General features: G+C 42.3%; 3 protein-coding genes across 6 annotated transcripts in view; all 3 read right to left on the bottom strand.

The window, feature by feature from the left end:
• Positions 1 to 1,409: 1,409 nt before the first annotated feature.
• On the bottom strand, positions 1,410 to 7,427 carry mansc1 (MANSC domain containing 1). Of its 3 annotated transcripts, none has more exons than XM_047338581.1 (5): positions 7,108 to 7,427; positions 6,115 to 6,189; positions 3,852 to 4,218; positions 2,696 to 2,836; positions 1,410 to 2,132 (listed from the first exon to the last, which is right to left on the bottom strand). In XM_047338581.1, exons 3-5 carry the CDS (start codon positions 4,102 to 4,104, stop codon positions 1,459 to 1,461), a joined length of 1,068 nt encoding a protein of 355 aa, XP_047194537.1. In that variant the 5' UTR covers positions 4,105 to 4,218; positions 6,115 to 6,189; positions 7,108 to 7,427; the 3' UTR covers positions 1,410 to 1,458. The 3 variants fall into 3 exon arrangements, with proteins under 3 accessions (XP_047194537.1, XP_047194536.1, XP_047194538.1); XM_047338580.1 differs by having other exon boundaries at positions 3,852 to 4,177; XM_047338582.1 differs by lacking the exon at positions 6,115 to 6,189 and having other exon boundaries at positions 3,852 to 4,177.
• A 1,086-nt stretch (positions 7,428 to 8,513) lies between these two features.
• c22h11orf98 (chromosome 22 C11orf98 homolog) lies at positions 8,514 to 10,034 on the bottom strand. Its single transcript, XM_035147401.2, has 4 exons — positions 9,881 to 10,034; positions 9,489 to 9,613; positions 9,245 to 9,342; positions 8,514 to 9,180 (listed from the first exon to the last, which is right to left on the bottom strand). Exons 1-4 carry the CDS (start codon positions 9,917 to 9,919, stop codon positions 9,017 to 9,019), a joined length of 426 nt encoding a protein of 141 aa, XP_035003292.1. The 5' UTR covers positions 9,920 to 10,034; the 3' UTR covers positions 8,514 to 9,016.
• Positions 10,035 to 11,556: 1,522 nt separating this feature from the next.
• pthlha (parathyroid hormone-like hormone a) overlaps positions 11,557 to 12,500 on the bottom strand; it is a 13,915-nt gene continuing 12,971 nt past the window's right edge. For both annotated transcript variants that reach the window (XM_035146988.2, XM_035146987.2), the window contains exon 4: positions 11,557 to 12,263. The gene's annotated coding sequence lies outside the window, so the exon portion shown is untranslated. The remainder of the gene's footprint in view (positions 12,264 to 12,500) is intronic.

Below are 12,500 nucleotides of genomic sequence, written 5' to 3'. Positions count from 1 at the left end.
TGTGTGAGGCTGGAAAGTAAAATATGATGTTTTGGAAAATATGAAAACTGCCGACGAGGTTTGATTAAAAATTTAGAGATTGACATTAGAGATGTGGGGTCAAAACTCAAAATCAGAATTTATAAAAAGTAAATAATCTCATCCGGTTCTGAAATATAATTATAAAAATTCAGTCCTATGGACACAACAAGAAAAACATTCTTGCCTTTCAGGTTTCACATTTAAATTCAAAGAAGTCATAAATCTTTGAGATCATAAAGTAAAATCTGAAGATTTGGAGTCAGAACTAAATAAAACAAAGTTTAAGATTGAACATGAAGAGAATCGCTAATAAAAATAAGAGCAGACAATGTGACGATATAACAATCAACAATATTAATTATGGATTTTCCATCATGTGCAAGTTGTTTGTTGAATTTCCGTGACAGTGGTAAAATACAAAAAAAAATCTAATATCATTTTAAATCACGGTGCTGAAAATATTAATTTCCTGTCTGATTCTAAATGAACCTTCATTTCAAACTTCTTCCAAATTAAATGAAAAATAAATAAAAAATCTGATTTTGTTTCTTAAAAATCAGAATTTCCTGTGATGGAGGATTTTGTTCACATCTTTGTTTCTACACAGTAATTTAATCAGTGCATCGTCCGTGTTCTTATTGTAGAGAAATAAATAAAGTTATATGAGTGTAAATAAAGTGAAGACTCGACTGTGTAGTGACGTCAAACCTCTCGGACCAATCACATTCAGCTTTGCTCACAGTTTAACAGACGTTCTGAACTTCGTCACATGACCTCGTCACGTTAATTGTCCCTCTGAGCTTCCGTCCTGAAAAGTCAGAGCTCCGTGAGTTCGTCCTCCTCACACCTCATAGTGCAGGTCGTTGAGCTCCAGTCTCGTGTAATGGCGTCTGTCGAAGGACTCCATCGCCTTGCGTCCACCGACAGCCAGAGCCAGCGTGAGCACGGCGAGCCCCAGCACCATGAACGCCACCATGCCGCTCTTCACTGCCCCCCGAGCCGCTACCGCTTTCCCCCGTCCGGCACTCGAGTTCTGGCCGGCGTCTTTAGGGACGATAATGAGGCTCGCAGCTGGAGTCGCCCCCGTGGTGGACGGCTCCGTGGGAGGGGGGGTGGTAGTGGTGGTGGACACAGTGGGAGGAGGGGTGGTGGTGGTGGTGGTGGTGGTCATAGTGGGAGGAGGGGTGGTGGTGGTGGTGGTCATAGTGGGAGGAGGGGTGGTGGTGGTGGTGGTGGTCATAGTGGGAGGAGGGGTGGTGGTGGTGGTGGTCCTAGTGGGAGGAGGGGTGGTGGTGGTGGTGGTGGTGGTGGTGGTGGTGGTCCTAGTGGGAGGAGGGGGTGGTGGTGGTGGTCCTAGTGGGAGGAGGGGTGGTGGTGGTGGTGGTGGTGGTGGTGGTGGTGGTCCTAGTGGGGGGAGGGGTGGTGGTGGTGGTGGTCCTAGTGGGAGGAGGGGGTGGTGGTGGTGGTGGTGGTGGTCATTTGAGTGGTCGGCTCTGGTTTGTTAGTTCTATGTTCATCCTCTTTTTCTGCTGTTGCAGCAGGAAGTGATGTCGTGGAGCTCAGAGTCTGAGCCGTCGTCACAGGATGAGCTTTTACTTTCTTTGTTGTTTTATTTTGTTTTCTACTGGTTTTATTTGGTTTTTTCATGGTGACGTTGGAAACTGTTGTCGTTGTTGTTGTTGTTGGTTTAGTTGTCGTCGTTGGTGTAGTTGTCGTCTTTGTTGTTGTTGGTGCAGTTGTCGTTGTCGTTGTTGGTGCAGTTGTCGTTGTTGTTGTTGGTGCAGTTGTCGTTGTTGTTGTTGGTGCAGTTGTCGTTGTCGTTGTTGGTGCAGTTGTCGTCGTTGTCGGTCTAGTGGTTGTGGTGCTGGTGGGGGCTGGAGTTACCACAGGCATGGTAGCGATGATGATGATGGGTGGAGGAGCTGTCCTAGTGGCTGGTGCCTGTGTGGTTGTTGGCGGTGAGGATGTGGTTGTTGTTGTGGTGGGTTGTGTAGTTGTTGTTGTACTTTGTGTGGTAGTGGTGGTTATAGTCGGAGGTAAAGTCGTGGGGGTGGTGGTGGTTTGTGTTGTGGTTGTTGTCACAGGTCTCACTGTGGCTGGGTGAATCAAACCTGTGAAACAAAGAAGATAGAAACAATAACAACCTAAAGACTCACTCACTCACTAACTCAGTAACTAACTCACTAAGCCACTAACTCACCCACTCACTCACTAACTCACTAACTCAGTAACTAACTCACTAAGCCACTAACTAACTCACCCACTCACTCACTAACTAACTCAGTAACTCACTAACTCAGCAACTAACTCACCCACTCACTCACTAACTCACTAACTGACTCACTAACTCACTAACAACTCACTAAGCCACTCACTAAGCCACTAACTCACTCACTTCACTCACTAACTAACTCACTAACTCAGCCACTAACTCACCCACTCACTCATTAACTAACTCTCATTAACTCACCTAGTCACCAACTAACTAACTAACTAACTACATAATTAACTAACAAACTAACTCACTAATTAACCAGCTCACTAAATAACTAACAAAATAGCTATCTATGATTAACTGACTACGACTAGCTGACTGTCTGTCGTGGTGACATCACTCTGACAGGTGACGGGTCGGCGTAGGAACAAGATGGCGGCTGTGATGCGAGCGGCTGACCTTTGAAGATGTCGTAGGTGTTGGTGGCGTTTGGAGCTTTGGTCAAAGGACAGTCGGTCTCCGCCTGACAGTGGAACAGGAAACAGTTCCCTTCTCCTGAGTGTTTGTTCCCACTGAACACGGCCATGTTACACTTTGCTCCTACACACACACACACACACACACACACACACACACACACACACACACACACACACACACACACACACACACACACACACACACACACACACACACACACACAGTTTATAAAGGTGTTATATATGTTATATATATGTATAATGTTTTACACAGTAGTGAGGTATTTAAAGGGGACATATCATGCAAATTCCACTTTGTTAGTGCTTCTCCAGGTTAATGTGGGTATCTGGCTCATGTCTACCAACCCAAACACTGTTATGGTTCCTCTACGTCAGACACGTCATGCTTGAGCGACTCGATTGAGCTTCCTGGGTTTTGTGTCGTCACAAGGAACTGGAAGTCTCCCTACATGGTCAGCCCCATAGACTGTATATATAAGGTCAGCCCGCGGTTCTGCTTTCTCCGCTTGTTGTTGTACCCGTTGAATGTCGGGGTTCTGGGGTAAATGATGGTCTTCATAGCCCCCCACCTCTCTTTCTCTCTCTGTCTGTCTGCTTGTGTGCTTGTAGTGGGGGCAGAGGGGACATTTAATTATGTGATTGGGAAAATTAAAACTCCAGGACAACAAGGGGAATACAAAGTATGGGATGCATATTTGATCATTTATATCATATAAAATATGTCATTTATATCGTTTAAAATCATGGGGGAGAGGGGGGGGGGAGCTGGCTCATTAGCATTTAAAGGAACAGGCAGTCAAAACAGGTCGCTCTGTGGAGGGCTGTTTTATACAGGGTAAAAAGCTGTTTGAAATGATCCTTGTGGTATTTTGACCAAAGTATGTTACAGACATTTCATTAAGACCCCAAGGAACCATATCAACTTGTGGTAAAGTGGACATGCTATGTCCCCTTTAAAGCTTAACTAGATTAATTCGATATTTAATAAGTTTCACATGTTTGTGCTCCAGTCGTATAAAAGCATCATCATCATCACTGGGAATGATGCGATGACAGAGGTCACCAGCAGAGGTCACAGTGACCTTGGAACGACCTCCAGAGACGCTGTGTCTCACCTGGTTTGACGTCCTCCGAGCAGCAGGCGAGGATACAGTCCCTCTCAGAGCCGAACACGCGCGTGTCCATCACCGTGCCGGCTCTGTTCACGGCCACTCGGACGTTGACTCTGGCGCTCTGGTGCTGTCTGGAGAAACACGTCTCTGGTTCCACAGCTGACACAGGAAGTGATGCCAGCATCAGCAGGACGGCGGCGGCGGAGGCGAGCCGCCGGCGTGTCTGCGAGGTTAGACTGGCGTCTGGAAGAAACATGGCTGCTGCCGGTCGACTCTCGGATCAGAAACGACTTGGCGTCGACAGGAGTTCAGAGATTCACACAAACCTTCTGCAGCAGAAGACGCAGGAAACAGCTCAGTTCAACTTCCCCTTTGTGACAAACCACAATGTTTCATGTTTCATTTTGTATTCATCATAAAACTATAATAATCTGAACGTATGGATGAACAGAGTGAAAACAGTTCTTATTTTTGAAAAACATTTGCTTGTATGAGTTAATGTTGAATTCATGAACTTACTTTACTTCAAGTAGTAATTCATGTTTAATTTGTAGGTGATTTTTTATTTCTCTAAAAACAAACGACATTGTGTGTTGGAACATTATTCAACGTCACTGTCACGTCTTTGTTTCAGCGACAAATGAGATTTCATTTGAAGGTTTCAGGACATAAAGATTTAAGCAGCTTGAGGCCGTTGATTGACAGGTGACGTTCACCGTGATGTCACGACAGTCGAGAAACGATGGTAGAAACTAACGTGTGTTAAACAACTTGTGGAACAAAGCAGCAGCAGTTTGATGGAGGAAGAAGAAGACGCAAAGACTTTTACATAACATCTACGATTTTCTACAAACTGTAAAAACATCTGAACACGAGTCAATGAATCGTAAACTGGATCGATTCAGACAAACAAACTGGAATAAAAACTTCTGATTCAACTGAGTTAATGAGAGACTCGTTGTTTCTTTAAAGGTAAAAACTAGTGGTGCACCGATGTATCGGCCGTATATCGGTAGCGGCCGATATTCACCTCGTTTACTGCTATCGGCGTATCGGTAATAAACTTGACTTTCACCGATAACATTGGCCGATATTCATTGGTATGTTTTCTGCAGCCTGCCAATCTGGCATCCAGATTATGGTACACTGACGCCGGGTTTACACCGGGCGCTGAAGCGCCGCGCGCCGCGCAGCGCCAAGGAAAGCCAGGCGCCTCCCATCCACCCCTGTTAAACCTTTGTGCGGTCACATGCGGCCGCGCCAGGCCTTCTTCACCGATGGTTTCGCGCGAGCGAGCGATCGCGCCAGGAAACAGACTGAAAATGATTTTAAACGATATAAATGACATATTTGATATGATATAAATGATCAAATATGCATCCCATACTTTGTATTCCCCTTCTGTTGTCCTGGAGTTTTAATTTTCCCAATTTTCCCAATCACATAATTAAATGTCCCCTCTGCCCATCCACTACAGCCACACAAGCAGTCATATAGATAAAAAGAGAGAGGGGGCTAAAGGCTTGCTTGGAGAATATGTCATTTACCCCACACCCGACATTGAACGGGTTACATACAACAACCAGCGGAGAATCGCGGGCTGACCGACGCGGAGAAATGCGGGTCCGGTGTGAACAGCCAGGCGGCTGCGCGCTTGAGAATAACGCTGTGCGGCGCGGGGCGGCGCTTCAGCGCCCGGTGTAAACCCGGCGTTACACACCAAGAAGGCCACATGCAAGTAATAAACAAATATCGGTATCGGTATCGGCCAAGAATTTCCATATCGGTGCATCCCTAGTAAAAACTGATCTAATAAGAAATCGTTAAACAACCAATCACAAACTAAATCTGAGTTTTTAAAAGTTAAATAAAGTTTAAAACTGCAGCTGTTTGTCTTTTTTAAGTTAAAACTGAGGACGTGATTGGACTTGAAACCTTTTAGTCGTCACTAAACACGTTTCCTCTGCGTCTCACATCTGATGACAACAATAGAACAGACGAACAGAAATAGAAACCAGTCTGAGGTGGAAATAGAAATCTAAAAATGGAACTGGTTCTTTTTTTAGATTCTCCTGAAGTTGAACGAGGTCGGTTGTGATTTTAACGAGTAAATCTGAACATGATTCAATGATTCTTTGGAAACATTTCAGCAGGAAGTTAAATATTCTCTAAAACCACAGTGTTGACTTCTGCAGCTTTGACTCTTCAGGTTTCAGATAAAAACTTAAAGTCAGAGACTCGGAGACTCGGAGACTCGGAGACTCACCGGAGAGAAGCTTCCTCCATCAGATGCTCGGCAGCTCTGAGGATCCAGAGTCCACAGGTCTGGACTTTAACCCGTCTGTTAGAGACAAGACGTGTTAGTTCATCTTATCTGTTCCTGACGTCTGACACAGCAGCAGCCAGGTCAATAACCTGGTTAATAACCAGGTCATTAACCAGGTTATTAACCAGGTCAACAAGCAGGATCGCCCCCTGGTGGCTAACTGCAGCATCAGTCATAAACCTCCTCCATGTTAGCAGATGGGACATGGACCAGAAGACGTTGAAGATGATTCTGTCCTTTCAGTTCTTATCTCTCTGATGTTTGTTCAAGTTTCTGATCAGTTTGCTTCTATTAGTTATTTGATGATGATTGACAGCTGCTTCTTATTATTTAACGTATGATATTGTCATTCATATTTATAAATGATAAATTAAAGATTAAAGTTTGTAAAATCTCTGAGAATCACATCAGTTTAAATGAGGCAGAAGAACCGCAGGCGAAGAGAAAGTTCAGGTCAGCGAACAGCTGAGCGAACAACAGGCGAAGACTTGTCCGTTCAATGTGAAGGAAACGGGGCGAACAACGTCGCGCAGGTGTCGCGCTGGAGACCAGAGGCCTCGAACAAAAGTCGCTTCTGAGGCTTATAGCCCCGTTAGCTTGTTAGCTTCGAGGCTAATGGCAACTGGACAAAGCGAACAAATCCCGTTTAATGTTTGATTGTGAATGCGCATCGTTAGCTTAATGCTAACAAAGCTAAAGCATTTAAATGCTTTAACGTAGCCTCTTTGCTCGATGCTAACACCCGTCTTTGTGTAACAGTTCGCCGCTGGTTTGTTCCACCTGCCGCGCGAACATGTCGTCACACTGAGCCGGGACGTTTTATTTAACCCGGGTTTTAATGAGCTCTAACCCGGGTTTTAATCAGCTGGTACCCGGGTTTAATTTACATCTACCCCGGGTCTCCATCACGTCTCCATCGCTCCACATTCGTACCTTTCTTTTCACCGAGGACGCAGATCACCGCGACGCCGCATCCGTCACTCCTGCGTCGGTCAGAGCTCAGAGGAAGAGTCGGTGTGTGGAGCCCGGAGCCTGGAGATCCACCGACCCGGTTCAGACCCGGTTCAGACCCGGTCAGAGGCGGGGAGCAGGCGGGGAGCAGGCTGCAGCGACCCGGGAGACATGTCGCTCAATTAACACAAAGCTTCATTAAAGCTTCATGAGGAGAATCCGAGTTTCTGTTTGGTTCAAATCCACAAATGTTCTGCTGCTGCTCTGGAGATGAGGTGATGAAGAGGAGGAGGAGGAGGAGGAGGAAGATGAAGAACATGAAGCTCTGACCCACTTCAGTCTTTGTCCTCTGGAGGAGGATCCAAAAACACATAACAACCAATATCACTACCACTAATATATTACATATCTAAAATAAAATCACATTTATCATCCCCTCACATCTTTTTCACAGGAAACATAATTATTATGTTTTTAAATGTATTAAATCTCTGCAGGCACAATAAATATAAATGTATGATTATATTATAGATAAATATAAAGGAAATATTTTACTGGGGAATCATTGGAATAAATTTGTAGAAAATCTCAAGTAATGGCAATAACCACTAACACCCTGTGGTCGCTGGGGGGCGCTGTGGGTAGACGTGTTAGTGGGAGACTTATTGCATTTTTTATTTTTCATCTTTTGATAAATACTTGTAAATAAATCGATTTACAAATCCAACATTTCATTTTGGTCTTTTGAGAAATGTTGGTCCAAAACAGACAAATGGAAACAACATGGACGCCTGAGTTCCTGACTCTACATGAATTAAAATATAACTAAATTATGAAAAAACAGATAAAGTCTAAAATCTTTGGTTTTCAAATTTCTAACTTTTGATGTTTGTATTAAAACACATACAAAATTACATTATCAATCATTTAATTAAGTCGATATGACTTAGTTTTATTTCAATCCTTAAAAAAACAGACTAACACTTTCCTTCTGCTATAAAACTTAAAATATTCCCGAGTTTGTTCATTTGTTCAGGATTTTAGAGCTTTAAAAATAAAATGATGCATTTGTCAACAGTTAAAAAGTTATTAGATTTAATATCTTAGTCAAATTATGGATTTATAATTATTGATAAGTGTGTGTCCAGTAAATAGAACAACAGGCATAAGAGAGAGAGACAGAGTGTGCGAGGGAGAGAGAGAACTACCTATCACCTTTACGTTTAATATAACTTTAGGTTTCTGGTACAACTGCAGTATTTCCTTGTATAAAACTATGTACACTAATAAATACCAGTACTACCCAGTATGAAGCCGCATCTTCCACTCCAGCAAATATTTCACAATAAAAAGCATTTAAAAACAAAAGAATGGATTCACTCAACAGAAACACCCGAGCGCTTTTATTTTGAAACGGTGTCCGACAGTTAAAGAACAGATAAACATAGAAACTGTATTTTCTGAACCGAGACCTTGAATCTCTAGAAGAGCAGAACAGCTTCTGAAGCTCAGAGTTCACAGCTCGTCACTGAAGCTCTGAAGAGTGTGAACTTTGAACTGAAGACGAATCACAGGTTCAAGGTTCGTCAGCGAAACACATTTTCAACAGATCTCCACAAATGATAGAAACAAAAGTTGATATTGATAAAAAATTGTTTACATTATATAACGTCATGTGATCAGTGATGCGATGAAGAAGTCACGGTTAAAGAATCTGGATCGATAATCACGAGCAGCGACTTCTTCGTTTTGGGGCAGAAATGAGCTTCCATACGTTTCTGTCCTCGTGGGACTCAAACTTCTTCAGAAACATCTTCACTCGTTTGTCCTGAGACTCGATCACATGACTTCATGGTCGACTTCGTCCCGACTGTCCCACATCAACAAGTCCTCACTCCGTATCGAACATCTCTACGTCCCCCTGACGTCCCTGCGCCGCCGCCGCCGCCTTCTTCTTCTTCTGTGTCGGAGCTGAAGACGAGTCGTCCTTCTTCTTCTGTGGTGGAGCTGAAGACGAGTCTTGCTTCTTCTTCTGTGGTGGAGCTGCTGCTTCCACTGAGGACGACACAAGAGTGAATGTGGATCTCGATTCCTGACATGTTGATTGGTCAGCTCTTACCTTCCATCGTGGCCTTGTCCTGCTGCATGTGCATCAGCTGTTTGAGCAGCTTTCGCTTCTTCTTCCCCGACAAAGTGATGTTCGCCCTCGGACTCGAGCTGAAATCATTTCATGAGACAGGAATCAAACCAGAGACCCAGGATCGGAATCATGCATCCATTAATAACCAGCTCATCAATACATCTGATCAAACACATGGAAGCTAGTTTATATATTGATATTATATTTAAGAGTGTTCTCTCACTTCCTCTTCTTCAGGTGATGGATGGTGATCAAACCGTCATCGACCACAGCGCCGACGATCTGACGCTTCTTCTTCTTCTCTCGACCTAAAACCCGCCGCCGCTTGAACAGCTTCTTACCGAGTTCCTGCGAAAACAAGAAGTTCTGATACTGCAAGAGACGAGATATACATATATACATACATATAACTACATCAAGTACTGCAACTACATGAGGTACTGCAACTACATGAAGTACTGCAACTACATGAGGTACTGTTACGGTGGTACTGTAACTACAGTAACTACACTACACAGTGTACATTATCAGTATGATTAACTCACAGCACATGTATATATAACATAGTATAATCTCACAGTACATGTATATATATATATATATATATAAACTCACAGTTTTGGGTCTGTTGATTTTTCCTCCGGGTGGAGGCATTTTGTTTCTCACGTGGAGCTTCTTCTTCTGCGCTTTAAATCAACCACACACTTCCGGGTTCTTTACCACGGCCATCTTCTTCTTCGTCTGTTCACATGGCGGTAGGACACTGGCGTTCGGCCGCGTGAGCGCAACCTGCTGCGGTGAAGAGAGAACTACAACCCCCGTGTTTTCACACAGCGTTTCCGGTGTTTCACACAGAGATCAACCAATAATAATAATAACAGTTTTAATATTCACAACAACAACAACAATATTATTATTGTTGTTATTATTATTATTATTATTAATAACAATAGAAATAAGGACACCGAAAATAATAATAAAATGAATAACAATCCCAATATCAATATTAGTATTAATATTACTTCTACTTCTAATAATAGTAGTATTAATAAAATAAAATAAAACAAAACGAGTTATATGTCTGTTTACTTTATGTTCGAGAGACAAAATGTGACGATGGCCGACATGAAAGCTCCTATAAGTGAAGCCAGAACACCTGGATCGCCCCCTGGTGGCCGGAAGTGAATCATCTGTGTTTAAACTGTACATTTATTGTTTGTTTCTAGTTTCCAGAGAGAACTGTTCATGAGATAAAGTATTTAGATTTAAATAGAACAAAAGTGATGTTTCGCTCAGAGTCACAGGGAGTGTTGATGGTTTCTCTCAGCGGATCACATCTGTCTCTGAACATCTGGATCAGATCCATCTGAGAGGATCAGTGTCCAGCATCATCATCATCATCATCATCATCATCATCATCAGCAGCAGCAGATCAGTTCACATTCAGTCGTAACCATAAAGAGACTCAACTTTGTAATTGGCTCATTTTTTCCTCGGTCCAGATAAATGTCGTCCGGCTGGAGCTTCAGAACAAACTGGGATCCAGGAATCTGAGCAGATTCCACAGAGACTTTAACGATCTCTGACACAACATGAGCTGACTCACATTCGTTGAGTTGCTCTGAGGGTCTGGGATTAGTTTTACATGTCGGTTTTCTTTCTGCTGATTATTCGTCCGCTTTGATTCGAGTGTTGGACGAGTTTCAAGCTTTGATTTAGATCCAGAAACGGATCCAAACTTTCTTTTCTTTCTTTAACAGCTTCTCTCTCATCTGAGCGAGAAAAGATTTCAGACTCTCTGACTCGGCTGCTGACAAATCTGCCTCCAAACAAAAACATTGATCCACAAAGTTCTTCACTTTCTCAGGAGGTTCCATTTTGTTCTTTGGAAACTTAATGAAACATTTCTATCAAAACCAGAAGCTGTGGATTTAAATCTGAGTTCAGAGCTACAGCCTCCGACCTTCAGGCTGATGGAGACGTAACTCAACAGTTCATCTTGCTCATTTTCTGCTGGATTCATTATTTACTGATTTTGTTCATGACATATTCATTTTTGTTTTGTTTTTTATTGTTACATAAAACAGAAAATCTGCTACAAGAAAATGTCTGATTAATTTTACTTGAAAAAAAATATATACAAAGAATGAGAATTTATTTAGAATTTATGTTAATCAACTTTTAAAATATCATGTAAAACTTATGAGGACCGAGGATAGAACCCTGGGGAACACCACAGTCACGTATCTTCCCTCGGTGGCAGAAAATAAAGAACATAAGTAAAGTTCCCATCACTTCACCAGGTTTTATTTGAGTTCTTTGACATCGAAGACACAGAGACGGAGCAGCTTCTGTCAAATGTTTAATCCGTTCAGTACAGGGTGTTAATCTCAGTGCAAGTGCCACAAACAACAATATCCAGCCGTGTTTGTTTATGTACAATCTGAACTTTGGCGTTGAGAAGCAGAGCGAGTCGTGGAGGAAACAGACGCTGACGGCAGCGAGACAACGAACAAAACATCTGAACAACATCTGAACAACAGCAGCAAAGAAACAAACGTCTGAACAGAGCGAAGAACAAAAGAAACACAGAAGACGACCGTCGTTTTTTCTTCATTTCAATCAACCACAAAAACAATGAACATGGTTTATATATTTATATTTATATATCTAAAGTGCATTATGGTACAAAAATATAGAGGGACAGCAGCACCTCGATACATTTACAAAATAAATACACCATTCAGACAAAATAAATTACAGCAAAAAGATCTGACATAATTGGAATAAAAAAGAGAAAAGCGAGGATTCACAAAGATTAAAATCTGTCGCCCCACAGAGCATCAATACGTTTTTTTTATCATATTCTGCTATGTATTCTGCGATATTTAGAATATTTACAGACAATAAATATTTTACAATTTCTTTCCAAACAATCACGATTACAGACGAGTGTAACACGAGTGTTTAGGAGTCGGCTCCAACTCTCCGTACGTTTCTGAAACACAAAGGAAAACACAAAAGACAAATGAGTTTAAAATCAGACAAATGTGAAGAAACATCTGTTTTTTATTTAATCAGTAAACACTTGGAATTTATCATGAAGATTTACATTGTGTTAAATTATTAGATTTTTATTAGATTCATTTCTTTGATCACTTTAATGTGAGTCAGTAGATTTTATTGTTTAATTGACGTTTGACTCACGAGGGAGAGGATCCCAATGTTTTCAGTT

Source organism: Hippoglossus stenolepis, chromosome 22 (assembly GCF_022539355.2).
Source record: "Hippoglossus stenolepis isolate QCI-W04-F060 chromosome 22, HSTE1.2, whole genome shotgun sequence".
Taxonomy (NCBI): domain Eukaryota; kingdom Metazoa; phylum Chordata; class Actinopteri; order Pleuronectiformes; family Pleuronectidae; genus Hippoglossus; species Hippoglossus stenolepis.
This window is presented reverse-complemented; position numbering and strand designations above follow the sequence as displayed.